Below are 18264 nucleotides of genomic sequence, written 5' to 3' on the forward strand. Positions count from 1 at the left end.
TTTTTTTTTTTTTTTTTTTTTTGGTTTTTCAGGATCGAATTTCTCTATGTAACAGTCCTGGCTATCGTGGAACTTCCTTGGTAGACCTGACTGACCTCAGACTCACTGAGATCCGCCTGCCTCTACCTCCCAAGTGCCTGGCCATGTTTTACTTTTAGATCATTATCTCATGATTCCCCCACAGTGATTCTACAGACAGTGACACTACTATTTATCTTGGGTTTACAATTAAAGACATTTTTAAATTAAAAAAATCAAGGCACTAATTCAGATAAAAATCATTTGTAGTTAACGAATGGGAGTCAGAACTAGAACCCAGGTCTTAGTTTGGACTGGTATAGTGAGATATCATAGACTGGGTGCATTATAATTTAGGCTAGCAAGATGGCTCGATGAGTAAAAGTTCTTGCCACATAAACATGACGACCTGAGTTTGATGCTGAGAAATTATGACAGAAGAAGAGAGCCAATTCCCAAGAGTTGTCCTCTAACCTCCATATGCATGCTGTGGTATACATGTGCCCCATCTCAATGCACATGCGCACACACTCACTCACATACACACACACATATATACATATATATTAATTATATCTATTAATAATAAAGAAATATTTTTAAATAGAAATTTACTTTCCTCAACTTTTTCTCAGCTGAGAAGTCCCTGAGATAAAGGCCTAATACAGTCTCTGTGAGAGCCTGCTCCCTCATTGATGAGATCATTTCTTACTGTAACCTCAGATGGCAAAAACGACAAGGTATCGCTCTAGGATCTTTTAGACTTGCACTAACCCTATTTCTGAAGACTGCCATTATTATCTAATCACTTCTTGATGATCCAAACTCCTAATATTGGCACTTTGAAGGTTAGGACTTTAACATGTGAATCGGGAGGCTATATAAACATTCAGTCAATTGTCTCTAATTCCTGGACTCGTTCTACAAGAACATACATCTTTACCAGTTTTTGCTAGGAAATCTTGGGTCATATGAGAAGCTTGGGTTTCTATTCAGACCTAGTGGCAATGAAAAAGCCCAGTGGGGAGGGGATCACATGATAAGTAGGCATTCCTATGTACTCTAATAATAGGTTCATAATCTAGATTCTTATTTATTTATTTATTAAAGATTTCTGCCTCCTCCCCGCCACTGCCTCCCATTTCCCTCCCCCTCCCCTAATCAAGTCCCCCTCCCTTGTCAGCCAAAAGAGCAATCAGGGTTCCCTGCCCTGTGGGAAGTCCAAGGACCACCCACCTCCATCCAGGTCTAGTAAGGTGAGCATCCAAACTGCCTAGGCTCCCACAAAGCCAGTACGTGCAGTAGGATCAAAACCCAGTGCCATTGTTCTTGAGTTCTCAGTAGTCCTCATTGTCTGCTATGTTCAGCGAGTCCGGTTTAAAGAATCAGGTTGTTTAGACTCCTTAACTAAATTTTTATTTTGAAATAATTATACTTAAGAAATAACGTAGCAATCTTGTATACTCTTTACGTAGCTTTCCCCAAATGATAATACCTTACAAAACAACAACACAACATCATTATCAAAAGCCGGGTATGGTGACACATACTCATAATCTCAGCACACAGGACATGGAGGTATGAAAGTTAGGAGTTGAAGGCCATACTCTACTACATAGAGAGTTTGAGTCCAATCTGTGCTACATATATACCTGCCTCAAAACCTAAGAAAGAAAAAAACAAAATCACAACCAAAATGTTGGCATTATTTCAAGCAACACAGAGAACAACTCCATCAGCACAGATATCCTTCTTGTTGCCCTTTTATGCCTCCCACTTCTCTCAGTCCCAGCTTTAAAAATAACCAACTACTAGCACATTGCCAGTTTCTATATTCTATAACTTTGTCATTCCAAGACTGTTATCACATACACACACACACACACACACACACACACACACACACACACACTAAGCTTTAGAAAAGTATAATATATAACCTTCTGAAATTGGCTTTTTCGACTCATCATCATTCTCTGGAGGTTCATCAAGTTATTATGTGTCACAGTAGGATAAATCTGTATGGCTCCACTTACATGAAGTACCAAGAGTGGTAAAATTGATAAATATGAAAAATAGAGTGGTGGTGGTTGCTAGGGACAGGGCCCAGGAAATTTGAGTTTTTAAGGTTAAAGCAGTTTTGTAGGTGGGGGTAGTGGTGATAATAGCCCAGCAATGTGAATGTGAAGTGTACACTTAAAAGTGCTTAAGTAGTAAACTGTGCTGTAGTTTACTACTATTTTTTAAAGCCAAAGAAAAAATCTTTAGCACATATTGTAACATTTTGGTCATCTCGGAAATATTAAGTGGTTGTCTTTTTTGTTGTTCAGTGGAAGATATTCTGAGTTCTTAGTTTAGTGAATTTTTTTTACTGAAATAAAGACATTTTATTCTTGAATCTCATTTAGCCTTCTGTTTTAGCTGGCTTTTTCTAGCACCACAGTGCAGGGGAGGAAGCTTGACCCTGGTGCTTCCAAATAGAGGCCTCACACCAGCACTCATACACATGCACACAAGTGTTACACAAACACACACACTTAAACATAAATTTTTGTCCTCTTGGCCTCTGTTGATGCTTGAGGCAGAGGACTCCTTGTTCCTGTGGGTCTCTTTACTAGAGAGAACATATTGTTTTTGTTTGCATCTGATTTTGGTCTCTAGTATCTCGTCTGGGGATAATTAAAGCAAAAGAATACCCAGGGATCCTACAACAGTAAGTTTTTCCCTAGAACCTGTGACCTATCTAGTCTGAGGTTGGTCACTTAAATGTGAGGTGTGGATTCCATCTCATGGAGTGGGCCTTAAATTCAATCAAAAATTAATTGGCTACTGACGTCACACCTGTGCTATTTCACCTGTATATGATGCAGGCAGGTGAATGTGGTAGGCCAAAGGCTTTGTATGCGGGATAATAGCTTCCCTCCTTCAGTAGCTTGCAGAGCACCTTCCAGCATATGAGTATTGGTCAGTAGGAGTAAAGCTTCTTTCTAATTGAGCACCAGTTTGATTTCTCTTGCATTCAGTGACATAAATAATTGATGTCTTCAGATTGTGGAGAAGTAGCCGGTAGCCTTGGCAATAGCCTGTGATGTTTGTAGAGGCCTATAAGACCTCTTTGACCAATGTAACCCCTTCCTAGCACAAAAGGTTTTGATTAGTGGCATAAGATGTCTAGTTGAGACCTTGTCTACCTCATTATATGACTCCATTTAAATTCCTTTATATATGTATACGTTTTAGGAAATGACTATAGTAATAGATTTCCTTATACTTTTCAAAAAGGCCTTTAGTGTTAGCTTCTCTCCCCATATCTCTTCCTTTACCCTGCTTTCCAGTTCCTCGCCTCATTTAATACTTCTAGTCTTCTTTATCTCTTTATAATGCTATATTCTCTTTTCCTTCCATTAGAAGATTCCCTCCTCTCCTCTGAGGCCATACTAGCCACCTGACCTCTGGATATTCTGAATGAAACACACATATTCTTTATATATTCTGGACACTAACTATCAGTTATATAATTGATAAAGTTTTTCCCATTCTGTAGGCTTCTAATTGCTAGAATGGTGATGTCCTTTGCTGTACAGAAGCTTTTAGCTTCATGAGGTCCTGTTTCTTTTTTTCTTGAATTTTATTGAGTTATACATTTTTCTCTTCTCCCCTCCCTTCCTCTCTGCTCCCCTTCTACCTACTTCCATGGTCCCCATGCTCCCAATTTACCCAGGAGATATTTATCCAGAAAATTGTCCATTTCCTTTAGGTTTTCCAATTTTGTGGAGTATAGGTTTTGGAACTATGACCTAATGGCTCTCTGGATTTCCTTCATGTCTGTAGTTTTGTACCCCTTTTTGTTTCTGATTTTGTTAATTTGGATATTCTCTTTCTGCCTTTTGGTTATTTTGGATAAAGGTTTGTCTACTTTGTTGATTTTTTTCAAAGAGCCAACTCTTTGTCTCATTGGTTCTTTGCATTGTTTTCTTTGTTTCGATTTTGTTGAATTCAGCTCTCATTTTGATTATTTCCTGCCATCTAGTTCTCTTGGGTGAGTTTGCTTCTTTTGGTTCTAGAGTTTTCAAATGTTCTGCTAACTCACTAGAGTGGGATTTTTTCCAGCTTTTTTATATAGGCATTTAGCGCTATGAACTTTCCTCTTAACACTGCTTTCATTGTGTCCTATAAATTTGAGTAGGTTGTGTGGTCTTTTTCATTGAATTTTAGGAACTTTTAAATTTCTCCCTTTTAGCCGGGCGGTGGTGGCGCACGCCTTTAATCCCAGCACTTGGGAGGCAGAGGCAGGCGGGTCTCTGTGAGTTCGAGACCAGCCTGGTCTACAGAGCTAGTTCCAGGACAGGCTCCAAAACCACAGAGAAACCCTATCTCGAAAAAAAAAAAAGAATTAATTTCTCCCTTTATTTCTTCTTTAACTCATTGATGATTCAGATGAGCATTGTTTAATTTCCATGTGTTTGTGGACTTTCTTGAATTAGTGTTGCTGTTGAATTCTAGTTTTAAGCCATGGTGATCTGATAAGATACATGGGGTTATTCCAGTTTTTTTGCATCTGTTGAGATTTGCTTTGTTACCAGTATGTGGTCAATTTTTGAGAAGATCCCATGAGGTGCTGAGAAGGTATATTCTTTTATGTTTGGATAGAATGTTCTATAGATGTCTGTTAAGTCCATTTGAGTTATAACATCTGTTAGTTCCCTTATTTCCCTGTTAATTTTCTGTCTGACAGACCTGTACAGTGGTAAGAATGGGGTATTGAAGTCTCCCATTATTAGTGTGTGGAGTTTAATGTGTGATTAAAGCTTTAGAAGTGTTTCTTTTACATATGAGGGTACCCTTGTATTTGGGGCATAGATGTTCAGTATTGAGATTTCCTCTTGATGGATTTTTCTTGTGACTAATGTCCTTCTTTGTCTCTTTTTGATTGATTTTAGTTTGAAGTCTAATTTGTTAGATATTAGGATAGCTATACCCATTTGTTTCTTAGGTTCATTTGATGGGAATTTTTTTTTGTCCAACCCTTTACTCTGAAACGATGTCTGTCTTTGAGGTTGAGGTGTGTTTCTTGTATGCAGAAGAAGGATGGATTATGTTTTCATATCCAATCTGTTAGCCTGTGTCTTTTTATGGGTGAGTTGAGTCCATTTATATTAATGGATATTAATGACCAGTGATTGCTAGCTCCTGTTATTTTATTTTTCATTGTTGGTGATGTTATCATACATGTTTTTCACTTCTTTGGGATTTGCTGCTGTGAGATCATCTATTGTCGGTGGTTTTGTGGATATAGCTGACTTCCTTGGGTTGGAGTTTTCCTTCTAGTCCTTTGTGTAGGGCTGGGTTTGTGACTTAGTATTAGTTAAATCTGATTCTGTCATGGAATATCTTGTTTTGTCCGTGCATGGTGATTGAAAGTTTTGCAGAGTATAGTAGTCTGGGCTGGCATCTGTGGTCTCTTATTGTCTGCATAACACTGGACCAGGATCTTCTGGCTTTCATTGTTTCCGTTGAGAAGTCAAGTGTAATTCTGATAGGTCTGCCTTTGTATGTTACTTGGCATTTTTCCTTTGCAGCTCTTAATAGTCTTTTTTTTTATTCTGTATGTTTAGTGTTTTGATTATTATTTGGCAAGGGGACTTCATTTTTGATCCAGTCTATTCGGTGTTCTGCAAGCTTCTTGTATCTTCATAGCCATATCTTTCTTTAGGTTGGGAAAGTTTTCTTCTATGATTTTGTTAAATATATTTTCTGTGCTTTTGAGTTGAACTTCTTCTCCTTCTTCTATACCCATTATTCTTAGGTTTGACCTTTTCATGGTGTCCCATATTTCCTGGGTATTTTGGTTTAAGCTTTGTTAATGTTTTCTTTGACTGATGATGAGTCTGTTTCCTCTATTGTATCTTCAGTGCTTGAGATTCTCTGTTCCATCTCTTGTATTCTGTTGTTCATGCTTGCATTTGTGGTTCCTGATCGTTTTCTTATATTTCTGTTTCTATAATTCCCTCAGCTTGTGTTTTCTTTATTGTCTCTATTTCACTTTTCTTTTTTGTTGTTGTTGTTGTTTTCTTTTTTGTTTGTTTGTTTTGTTTGTTTTTCGAGACAGGGTTTCTCTGTGACTTTGGAGCATGTCCTGGAACTAGCTCTGTAGACCAGAGTCTTTCATATGTTTGATTGTTTTTTCATGGTTTTCTTTAAGGGATTTGCTGGTGTCTTCCAATTTTTCGTTTGTCTTTTCCTGCATTTCTTTGAGGGAATTTCTCATTTTATCTTTAAGAGCCTCAAACATTCTCTTGAAGTTATTTTTAGGTCATTTTCTTCTGCTTCATCTATATTTGGTTGTTCAAGTCTTGCTGCTGTAGGGTCTTTAGGTTTTACTGGTGTGTTGCTCTTTGTGGTGTTGTGTGTGTTCTTACCTCTTCTACTCATCTTTTCCTCTAATAGATGTACTTGGGGCTGTCTGAGATTCTATTGATTAATCTTCTAGGTGCCAGTGAATTCAAGGCTCATACGGTTGTTCCTTGTGATACAGTCAGTGCCATGGTTCTAGTTACTCCGTGGGTCACTCCATGTTCCTGGAGGTCGCTCAGCACTCCCAAGCTTTGCTCCACTCCCTTGGAGTTTGCTGTCTCAGGCCTGCTCTAGCCTAGGTTGTCAGCTCGGACCTGTTTCTATAAATGCCCATGGTCTGGATCTGTTCCTGCAGAGGTCCCTGGCTTGGGTTTGGTCCTGTAAAGGATCCTGGCTCTGGTCTACTTCCTCAGAGTTCCCAGACTTGGGTATGCCCAGACCCACAGAGGACCTGGATCTGGCTTACTCCTTCAAAAGTCCCAGACTCATGATCAGACCTGCAGATGTTTCTGGTTCCTGCCTATTCCCTTTGATGTCCCAGACCAACGCCCAGACCCACAGAGGTCCTGGCTCAGTCTTAGTTCCTCAGAGGTACTAGACTCACACCTCACACCCAGACCCACAGGGGTCCTGGCTTAGGTTTACTCCCTTGAAGGTCCCAGATCTGGACCCTCAGCGGTCTCTGGCTCTGGCTCTAGCTCACTCACTCAGCAGTTGCTCCCCTGTACTTGTTCTGGTGGCTTTCGCTATCTAGGGTATGCTCTGGCCCAGGTTGCTGACTCAGTCCTGTTCTGCCAATCTTAAATAATTTCTTTCATCTCTTTGATTGCTTTTCCTTGGTTTTCTTTAAGGGATTTGTTGATTTCTTCCAATTTTTTGTTTGTCTTTTCCTCCATTTCTTTGAGGGAATTTTTTATTTCCTCTTTAAGGGCCTCAAATATTCTCCTAAAGTTATTTTTTAGGTAATTTTCTTCTTCATCATCTATATTTGGTTGTTCAAGTCTTGCTGTTGTAGGACCACTAGTTTTTATTGGTGTGTTGTTACTCTTTTGTGGCGCTAAGTGTGTTCTTACCTTGTCTACCTATTGTTTCCTCTGAGTGGTATAGTTGGGGATGTATCTCTGGTGATCAATCTTCCCAGTGGATCCAAGATGTCAATGGATCCAAGGCTCAGATGGTTGCTCCTCGTGGTGCAGTCAGGACCATGGTTCCAGTCACCCTGGAAGTCACTCAGTGTTCCTGGAAGTGTCTCAGGACTCCCAGGGGTCATTCTGCAATACCAGGGGTCATTTGGGCCTGCTCCCACAGAGGTTGCTTGCTTGGGGCTGCTTTTGCTAAGGTTGATGCCTTGGGCCTGCTCCTGCAGAGGTCGCTGGTTCAGGCCCTCTTCAGCAGAAGTTGCTGGCTTGGGCCTACTTCAGCAGAGGTGGCTGGCTCAGGCTTGTTCCTGTAGATTTTCCTGGCTCAGGCCTGCTCCTGCAGAGGTCCCTGGCTTGGGCCCAGTCCTGCAGAGGTCTCTGGCTCAGGCCTGTTCCCTCAGGGGTGGCTCCCTTGTACCTGCTCCTGTGGAGGTCATTGCCTCAGGCCTGGATTATATTTTTAAGCCAGTCTGTCTTTTTATTGGAGAATTGAGATCAGTAATATTGAGAGTTATTAGTGAACAGTATTTATCGAATCCTATTATTTTGGTGTAGGTTTCTTGCCATCTTTTGATTAACTGTGCTGGGATTATTTGTTCCTAATGTCCTCGTGGGTGTAGTTAACCTTCTCTTCAAATTTAAGGTTTCATTCTAATGATTTCTGTAGATCTGGATTGGTAGAAAGAAACTGCTTAAATTTGTTTTAACCATGGGATGTTTTTCATTCTCTGTTAATTGTGATTGGTAGTTTTGCTCGGTATAGTATTCTGGGCTGGAATCTGTGATCTCTCAGAGCTAGAAGAATATCCATCATAGCCCTTCTAGTTTTCAGGGTCTGCACTGAAAGCTCATGTGTTATTCTAATGGGCCTCCCCTTTATATGTGAGTTGGTCTTTTTCCCTTGTGACTTTTAATATCTGTTCTTTGTTCTATACATTTAGTATTTTGATTGTTATGTATCATGAGGAGTTTCTTTTCATCTATTTGGTGTTCTGGATGCCCTTTGAACCTTGATATGAATCTCTTTCCTTAGGTTTTGGAAATGTTTTTGTATGATTTTGTTAAAAATATTTTCTGTGCTTCTCACTTGGACTTTTTCCCTTGTTCTTTATTATTAAAAAGCTTGGTCTTTTCATAATGACCCAGATTTCCTGGATGCCTTGTACTTGGATATTTTTATATTTAACATTTTCTTTGACTGAACTATCCATTTCTTCTACCTGTATTCAAGACCTGAAATTCTTTCTTCCATGTTTTTTAATCTATTGGTGAGGCTTATCCCTGAGGCTTTTGTTTGGCATCCTGGAGGAGGCATATTTTCTTGTTTATGGTTTTGTACTTAGATCTAGACATCTGGAGTTACAACATTTGATGTGCTTCTTGGTGTGTGTATCTCGTTTCATCATTGAATGGGTGTCCCATACTTTACTTGCTATTGCCCACTCTAGGTCTTAGTCAAATGTGCTAGCTGTGGTGGAGTCCCTGAGTCTCTGTCTAGCACAGCCACTGTGGGTCCCTGTTAGAGAGGGATTCTACAGGTTGGCAGAAGTCACAAAGGAATAGATGTACTAGAAGGAAAAAATAAAGGGGGTGGCAGGAAATTATTAGGAGCCTCTGGGTTTTCACCAAGAGGCTGAGTCCCTAGGAGATGGATGTAGGCTTGGAGAAGCGAAAATCTAAATTTTAAGAATATTTCTGTATGCATATTAGCATCTGAGAAATTTACTTAGCAATATTGTCTTCTCTCTTATGATCATCTACTAGTTTAGGTAACACCATTGGGATCTAAAAATCATATAAATTTTCATTCTATGACCTGGAGAATTAATAGTCTTTGGGGTTACCAAATTAAATGTCTAACTTTTTTGTATAGAGTCTCAGTATGTATTTCAACTTGGTTTTAAGCTCACGATCATCCTGCATCAGCTCCCTGAGTAAGGCATGCAAATATGTAATGGAAAAGTCAAGAATTGAAACTAGAATTCTTTCTTCACAACACAATGGTCCTTGGGTTTCCATTCATTTAAATCTTATTTCTTCCTATCCTCGTATTTTTCTAGCATTGGAATTGAGGTTTCTACAAAGGCATCTTTGAGTCAGATTTTGAAAGTTTGTTTTCTCCTCTGTTTCTGTAGTTTGATTCCTAGTTTCTCTTTGTCTTTTTCTTCTTTTGTTTTTCCTCTGTATCCCTATCAAGTATATCTTCCCAAAGCACAACTTTTATATATCACTTTCTTCCCCCTAAGTCTCTAGTAGCTTTTGTATTTCCCAAATCCTTATCCTGAGCCTCATCCAAATGAAAAACAAGATGTTCCCTTGCCCATACAGTAATCAACATTGTCTTGTTTATCAACTATCACGCCTTCCTCTCCCTGCTGTGTACTATTTACATAATACCCCCTGCTGCTTCTTTTCACTTAAAATCTAAGCCTAAGAGCCAGGCACAGTGGCACACATCTATAACACTAGCACTTGAGAGGCTGAGGCAAGAAGACTATCAATTTGAGATGAGCCTGGCTCTATTTTGAGTTCCAGAGAGCCTGAAATACATAAAGAGATTCTATCTCAATCCAAAGGAAACTAATTATGTCTTTTACATGTTAATTAGCCAGTGTTGTCATGGGCTGGAATTCCTAGGCTGATTTTCCCTCCTTGATAATTTCATAGTTATTTGTTATTCTATGTGATTTTGCTACCCATCTTGGCAGTTGTTTAACCTCACAGAAATTCCATACAGGTAGCTTACTATTTCATTTATTCATATTCATTGCCAACTCAAAAATTTTGTTTTGTTTTACTCTTTTTTAAGACAGGGTTTCATGTTGCTGTCCTCAAACTCATTGTATAGCTGAGAATAATCTTGAATGCCTAGTCTTCCTGCATCTATGTTCCAATTGCTATGATTGCCAGAATGTACCAGCACATGTGGTTCAGTTTCTCTAAAACAGAATCCTAAATCTTTTGTGATCTTGTATTGGGAAATGGAATTTTAGATCCCCTATCATGAAATGAAATAAAAATAAATAATTCGTTTTGAGACAAATTTAAACATTTTCCTATAAAAGACACCACTAAGGAAATAAAAAAAAAAAATAGCTGAAAGCATGGGAGTAAATGCTGGAGAAAAGAGATTTGCATGTGGAATATATATTAAAAAAAATCTTACGACTCCATAAGAACAGCCACATTTTTCCAGTGGGGGAAGAATGGAAGTTGCTGTTTTTCCAGAGAAGACAGTTATATGACCAGCAAGCATATGAAAATATGTTCAGTATAATTAGTTATCACAGATATACAAATACAAAAATAAAGTGATCTGTCACTTTTACATCCAATAAGATGACTATACTCAAAAAGACAGAAAAAAACAACTATTGGCAAATAATTAGTGCTCTCAACAAAGACTGTGATTACAAAGCAAAGTGGTACAGAAGCTTTGAAAATCAGCTGAAGGGCGATTAGTGCATGCCTTGAATGTGCAAGGTCCTGGATTTGATTCCCAACAAGGTAAAAGGAGAAGAAGGAAGAAGAAGAACCTAAAAGTGTGTCCAAAGGTTAATATATTTTCCATATGACCCAGAAATTCCATCCCTGTTTATATACCCAAGAGAAACAATGTATACTGAAAGTGAGACTGTAATTCTTGCTTGACACCTATTTTGTTATATGTAATTGTTATGTGTTAAAGTTAAAACCTTCCTTTTTATTTAAAGAGAAAAGGGGAGATAATGTGTGGTTCCCCTCTGTATGCTGTGAATACCATTGGTTAATACCATTGGTTAATAAAGAAATTGTCTTGGTCTATGATAGGGCAAAAGAGTAGAACTAGGCTGCCACAATAGCTCAGTGGGTAAAGGCACTTACTGCTAACCCTGACAAGCTTATTTAGGTTCCCAAGACCCACATAGTAGAAGGAGAGAACCAACTCCTGCAAATCATCTGACCTCTACCCAAGTAGGGTCCCATGAACATATACACACACAAATAAATAGATAATAATTCTGAAGTCTTGGGATGAGGATGTGACCCAATGGTAGACTGCTTTCCTAGCATGCCCTGAGTTTAATCCCCAGCACCAGATAAAACTAGTTTCAGCTGGGCCTGGTGGTCCATGTCTATAATCCCAGCACTCATGAGACTGAGGCAGGAAGATCACCAGGCTTAGGCTAGTCTAACTACATCGCAAGAGAGAGAAAGAGAGAGAAGAGGGGAAAGAGAGGAGAAAGAAAAATCCCTCTTCATCTCATCATTTCCCTTTTCATGAAGTGTTGCTAAAATCCCTTCCCAGCAGGAGACATAAAGCAGCATCTACCCTTCTTCCTAATGTCCCAGTCACAAACCCAGGCACAATTCTGCCAGAGTTCACTCTGGGTAATCAATCAATTTATTGGGCTTCTTTACAGAGCTTCGGTGTGGGCTGACGACTTTCAGGGGTGTGGGCACACCTCTCCCAACCTGCAAAACCTGAAAAGCTTTACCAAGCAGGGATGAGAGCTTCCCTGTAGCCATATAGATGGGTCTCCCACCTAGCTCTAATCTTCTCTGGCCTCTATATTCTCTAACTCCTCCCCCAGGCCACATAAAGCATTGCAGAGCTGTATACAGCTAAAGAAACAGCTGTATACTCAGGTTCAAATCTCAGATCTACTCTGCGCAGCTATGAGAGGCTGTCAACCTTGAACCAGATCAGCTGGGATGATCTTTTGCAAGGGGGATGTAGTTGAACTCCTTAAAATAGTGGTTTCTTGGCTCAGAGGACAGTCACTGAGACACAAAACATTTCAGTGACTTCCCAAGAGTAGCTTGGTAGTCTAAGCTCTGATGTATAATGCAAAACTGTAGTTGGCACTTTCTTTGGGTCACCAACCAGCTCCCAAATAAAGACACGAAATTTATTGTTAGTTATTATTAATTATGAATGCTCAGCCTTAGCTTAGGCTTGTCCTACTAGCTCTTTTAACTTAACCTGTTTCTAGTTACCTGTGTTTTTTTCTGGGGCTTTTTACCTTTCTTTCATTCTGTAGGTTCTACTTTCCTGCTTCCTTTGTGTCTGGCTGTCTAGCCCCTGGCATCTCCCTGGCATCTTTTCTTTCTTCCTCAAGCCTAAATTCCTCCTCCTACTTACTCTCCCTGCCTAGAAGTTCCACCTATACCTCCTCTCTCACTATTGACCATTCAACTTTTTATTAGACCAATCAGGTGCCTTAGACAGGCAAGGTAAAACAGCAATACATCTTTCCATAGTTAAGCAAACATTCCACAACATAAAACAAATGCAGCACATCTTTGCATAGTTAAACAAATATTCCACAACATGAAACACTTTACACTCCAGCCCTTATGGTGTCGTAAGTGTTCCATGATGGAGGAGGGTCATCTTTCTATCTGTTGTTTCATTGGTTAAGTAATAAAGAAACTGCTTGGCCTCTGACAGGGTAGAATTTAGATAGGCGGAGTAGACAGAACAGAATGCTGGGAGAAAGAAGATTCAGTGAGTTGCCATGATTCTCCCACTCCAGACAGATGCAGGTTAAGATCTTCCCTGGTAAGCCACCTCGTGGACTACACAGATTATCAGAAATGGGTAAGATCGGGGCTGGAGAGATGGCTCAGTGGTTAAGAGCATTGCCTGCTCTTCCAAAGGTCCTGAGTTCAATTCCCAGCAACCACATGGTGGCTCACAACCATCTGTAATGAGGTCTGGTGCCCTCTTCTGGCTTTCAGGCATACACACAGACAGAATATTGTATACATACTAAATAAATAAATAAATAAATATTTAAAAAAAAAAAAAAGAAATGGGTTAGATCAATATGTAAGAGCTAGCCAATAAGAGGCTGGAACTAATGGGCCAAGCAATGTTTAAAAGAATACAATTTCCGTGTAATTATTTTGGATAAAGCTAGCCATGCGGGTGGCCGGGTGCCAGAAACACGGCCCCGCCGCTCATTATTACAACAGTTCCACATGCCTTGTATTAACAGTTACATGCTACAACATATTTTAAATATGCATTGGTGTTTTGCCTGCATGTATGTCTGTATGAGATGTCATATCCCCTAGAACCTGTGTTAGACAGTTGTGAACTGCCATGTGGGTGCTGGGAATTTTACCTGGGTCCTCTGGAAGAGCAGCCAGTACTCTCAGCTGCTGAGCCATCTTTCCAGCCTCACAACATTTTTTACTATAAAACTTTCCTAAGCTTGCAATGAATTAATATGTGTCCTAATGCTTTAAGAGAGTGGCCTATAGAACGTAGAATTCCAAATGAATGTATTTCACTGAAGTACCACATTAGACTATCTCATGCCAACACTATTCTGAGGAAATGATCAGAAATTTGATCCTGCATTTGCAAACTTGTTTCCCTTTCTTTTTTTATTTTTCCATTCAAAAATTTACACTTCCTCCCCTCCTCCCATTCCCCTCCTGCTTCCCCACTCCCACTCCTCCCTCCCCCTCCCTCCTTAAGAGAGGGCAGGATACCCTGCCCTGCGGGAAGTCCAAGGCCCTTCCCCCTCCATCCAGGCCTAGGAAGGTATGCATCCAAACAGACTAGGGTCCCCAAAAGCCAGTACATCCAGTAGAAACAGGTCCTAGTGCCATTATCAATGGCTTCTCAATCCGCCCCCATTGTCAGCCACATTCAGAGAGTCTGGTTTGATCACATGCTCATTCAGTCCTGGTTCAGCTGGCCTTGGTGAGCTCCCATTAGATCAGTCCCACCATCTCAGTGGGTGGACACACCCCTCGCAGTCCTGACTTCCTTGCTCATGTTCTCCCTTCTGGTCTTCAACTGGACCTTGGGAGCTCAGTCCGTTGCTCTGATGAGGGTCTGTCTCTCTCTCCATTCATCGCCGGACGAAGACTCTAGGGTGATATTCGAGATAATCATCCGTGTGATAGTGGGACAAGGCCAGTTCAGGCCCCCTCTCCTCTGCTGCCCAAGGACCTAGCTGGGGACATCCCCATGGAGCTAAGTCTCTTGCCATTTTAGGGTTTCACTGAGAAAGTCACATTTGATTGAAGATTGGACCATTTCTTCATTCATTAATTCATTCAGCAAATGTATTGCACCTCTGTTGAATGCTATGCATAGTGTTGTACTCTGAGGATACAAAAATGAAACAAAAAAATCTGTATACCACAAAGAACTCAACAGGCTGAAGAAATAAATATGTAATTGTTGAAATAGGAGCGGCGGCGGGGCTGCGTCCCCAACACCCCGGCCGCTTGGCTAGCTCATGCCCGAAATAACAACACACAAACTGTATTCATTTAAGAACTGCTTGACCCATTTCTATCTAGCCTCTTCTAGGCTAATTCTCACATATTAATTTAGCCCATTTCTAATCATCTGTGTAAGCACCCCAAGGTGCGCTTACCGGGAAGATTCTAGCCTCCGTCCATCATGGTGTCTCTGCTCCAGAGAGCAGAGTTGTCTGGTCTGTCCGGGAGCAGAGCAGAGTCTGACCTCACTTCCTCTTCCTCCTGTTTACTCTTCCCACCTATCTTTTAACCTATCAGGGCCAAGGAGTTCCTTTATTGCTTAACCAATGAAATCAACAGATTGATATATGACACTCCCACATCACTGAAGAAATAAATATGTAATGTTTTTCAAAATGATGTGTTATAAATTATATTAGAGAAATGTAAAGCTTGCTATAAAAATGGAAAGAAACAACTCTATTGCAAAGCTGATGTTTCGGCAAACTAGACTGCCTCTGACCGAGCTCTGCAGTGTTCTTCCCTATCACTGTATCAGGACTCTGCCTCGTGTCCACGTCACTCCAACAAACCCTTAACCATACCTTGGGAATCCATTTTCCCTTGTGATATTAAGGGTGAAATTCGGGGCCTCATAGGCTTGGCAAGCTTTCTGTCACTGAGCTGTCCTCTCAGATCCATGAAGTCATCTTTCTATGCTGATGCCTTGTTCCCCCAAAGCTGCCATGGGTCCTTTAAGATGAGAGCTTTGTCTCATCCCTTTAGCAGCCTCCTTATTGTACTGTCTTATACATAGTAGTTTTTATGGCTCCAACTGAAGGACAGCTGGGTATGATGGTATGGGTCTGTAGTTCCAGCACGTGGCAGGCTGAGGTGGGACAATCAGAGGAACCCAGGGGTTTAAGACCAGACTAGGCAACATAGCAAGGTCCCTGTCTTAAACAAAACAATAGTGCATAAAAGCCAAGACAACACCCTTGCCACTCAAGAAGCGTCTTCCCAAGTCTTCTGTCACATCTTTGCCCTCCAGGGCCTGAGCCATATTTGGTATGTGGCTTCAACATGAGTGCTGTCTTTGTTCTCCATCTCCTTTACAAGGACAGGGCAAGTTTCTTCTTATACTAATCCTTTTCACTATTACAAAATACAGTGAAGAATCAAATATAATTTTGTGATGAGCGGAGTTAAAAACCACTGATAAGGCTTTAGTGCCATCTTAGAAATGGGCCCTTTGTTCGTAGCTTAGTAGATTATCTTAACACTAAAGATTAATATTTCTTTTGCAAGAAGAGAAATTCATTGTGGTCAAGGGAATTAAGAGACTCAACAGAACAGTTTCTTGACCATGTCAGAAAAGAAAACGTGCGGATTGAGAAGATAATTAGCTGAAGACAGCTGCAACAGGAGAGTCAAGCCGGATGCAGAGTTTTCTTTTGCTTCAGAAAGAGCAGGACTTAGTCTCTTTGATATTTTTTCTTTCAGTGGTAGAGGGCCTCATTGCCTTTTTCCATTTTTGTGTCACTCCACAAGACTTCGCTGTAGAACACTCTACAGCTGCCATGCCGTGAAGGTACTTGCCTGCTCTCCAAGAGCGGTCTTTCCTTAGGGCTAACTGAACACCTCTTGTTTAATAACAATGGGACATGATACAGTGTTACGATCAGTAGTGACAGTGACAACTTTGAAACACTCACTCCCTTGGATTTTAGGAGGGCTACCCAGAAGAGGAGATTCTCTGGCTAATGATCAAGTCTTGGAATACTGGAATATTGATGTACAGCAGGAACATGTATGATTCTGCAAAAAGATGGGCTGGCCTGGCACTGGATTTCCTTGGCCACCTTGGCTCCCTCAAAACAAGCTATGAAGCTAAGGTAGGAGGGGAATTCTGCAGAAGGTGGAGGACTTAGAGGGCACAGAAGTCATGACAGGCTCCCATAAGCACATCTTACCTTGCTTGACTGGGGGGAAATCTTCATCTTTGAAGAGCTCAGTGATTCCATATCATTTCATGAGATAGGAGACAGGGTAGTAATTTCTTAGGGTGAACACCGAGAAGGATGGGGAACAGCAAACACAGGGATAGTGAACAGAATCTGACCAGGAGGATGCACTGCCAGGAGTGAGCTCCGGAAAGATGTATCACTGCCAGTGCCAATGGATGTGGGCCAGGGCTGACCTCTGTAGACAATGACTGTTCAAACCCCAATTTCCCCAGGGATTGTTATTCTCAGTTTCAAGCATCTAGACCATTAGCTAACCAGGGTAGGTTTGGGAAGGGAAAAGCCTTATTACCAAATAAGAATAAATTTTGTTTTGAGTACCAAATAAGAATAAATTTTGTTTTGAATACCTCCTCCCTTACTAGAGCTGTCTGTTCTTAATTAAACAGACCTCCTGCCCTCGGATTCCACTTTCTCAAGAGAGGACTGTGTGTACTCCCCAAATGGCAACTTAGACCAGACTTCGCTATGGGTCCGGGAAGCTTTCCTACATTACTTTTTTCTTCTCAAAGTTTATTTTCTGTCTTCTTTCTCAGGTGAATCTTCTGTATGTCAACCTCATGGAAGCATTAGATAAAAGGTGGGAGTTAAGGTCTGCAGAGATGGCTGAGCGGTTAAGAGCACTGATTGAGCCTCCCAAGGACCCAGGTTCAGTTCCCAGCACCCACACGACATCTCGCCACCATCTGTAACTCCAGTTCGAGGGATACCAGGTATCTGATGGTACCAGATCCCTGTGGGATCTCTTCAGGGGTACCAGGCATGCACATGGCACATGCACATGAAATAAAATTGATATTTATTTTTAAAGGGGTTTATCTTTCAGTGAAGGGTGATACTGATTGGAAGAGGGTGGATAAGCAGGCTGGCTCAGAGAAAGTTGAAGGTGTATCTTCATAAGCTCTTGAATAGTTCAGTTTTTGCCATATGTTCCCTTGAACTTTTTCTTCTCTTAAGCACTATTTTTATGTTAAATGAAATTTTCTCAAATAAAAACATTTTGACTTTCACTCAGTGATCAGCTAATTTCCTAACTACTAAGAGTTATATTGGAAGATTCCATGCTAGAGCAAGATACCTCTTGTAAATTAAATGGAGTGGCTACCCCTGCCCAAAGTGCCCAAATTCCCCAAACTAAAGGATAATACAAAACTGCAAACGTCATTGGAAGTGACCTTAGTGGTCACTGGCTCTTGGATTTATCAGAGTCATGAAATCTTTCTTTCAAATCCGTGAGAATTTGTTACCCCATCTCTATTATATCCTATCTTGTGCTCCAGTCAGCGCCGGTCAGAGAGTGGGAGAGGAGAATGAATCACATCCTGTGACTCTTCAAACACATCCTTCTTTTTGGCTTGTCTAATTGGTAAAAAGCTTTTCCTTATACTGAACAAAAATCTGTTTCCCAGTAACTCAGCTAGTGCCGTTCAGGTGCCCTTTAGAGAATCAATGACGGAAATTGTCCCCACTCCCCACCACCACCACTCCGTCATCCAGCTCTTTCTTCTTCAGCTTCAGCA

At 40.7% G+C, this 18264-nt stretch overlaps 1 protein-coding gene across 6 annotated transcripts in view; it reads left to right on the plus strand.

The window, feature by feature from the left end:
* The window catches only part of Tex11 (testis expressed 11), a 290243-nt gene extending 272489 nt beyond the window's left edge, over window positions 1-17754 (plus strand). For 5 of the 6 annotated variants that reach the window (XM_050119701.1, XM_050119702.1, XM_050119705.1 and 2 more), the window contains 2 exons: window positions 16451-16615; window positions 17281-17754. In XM_050119701.1, coding sequence (XP_049975658.1) covers window positions 16451-16615; window positions 17281-17436 — 321 coding nt within the window. In that variant the 3' untranslated portion in view covers window positions 17437-17754. The remainder of the gene's footprint in view (window positions 1-16450; window positions 16616-17280) is intronic. The other variant, XR_007588266.1, reaches the window with a different exon arrangement.
* Window positions 17755-18264: the final 510 nt, after the last annotated feature.

The sequence above is a fragment of the Alexandromys fortis genome, unplaced genomic scaffold (genome assembly GCF_014885135.2).
Source record: "Alexandromys fortis isolate MF-2015 unplaced genomic scaffold, M_Fortis_MF-2015_v1.1 scaffold_155, whole genome shotgun sequence".
Lineage (NCBI taxonomy): Eukaryota > Metazoa > Chordata > Mammalia > Rodentia > Cricetidae > Alexandromys > Alexandromys fortis.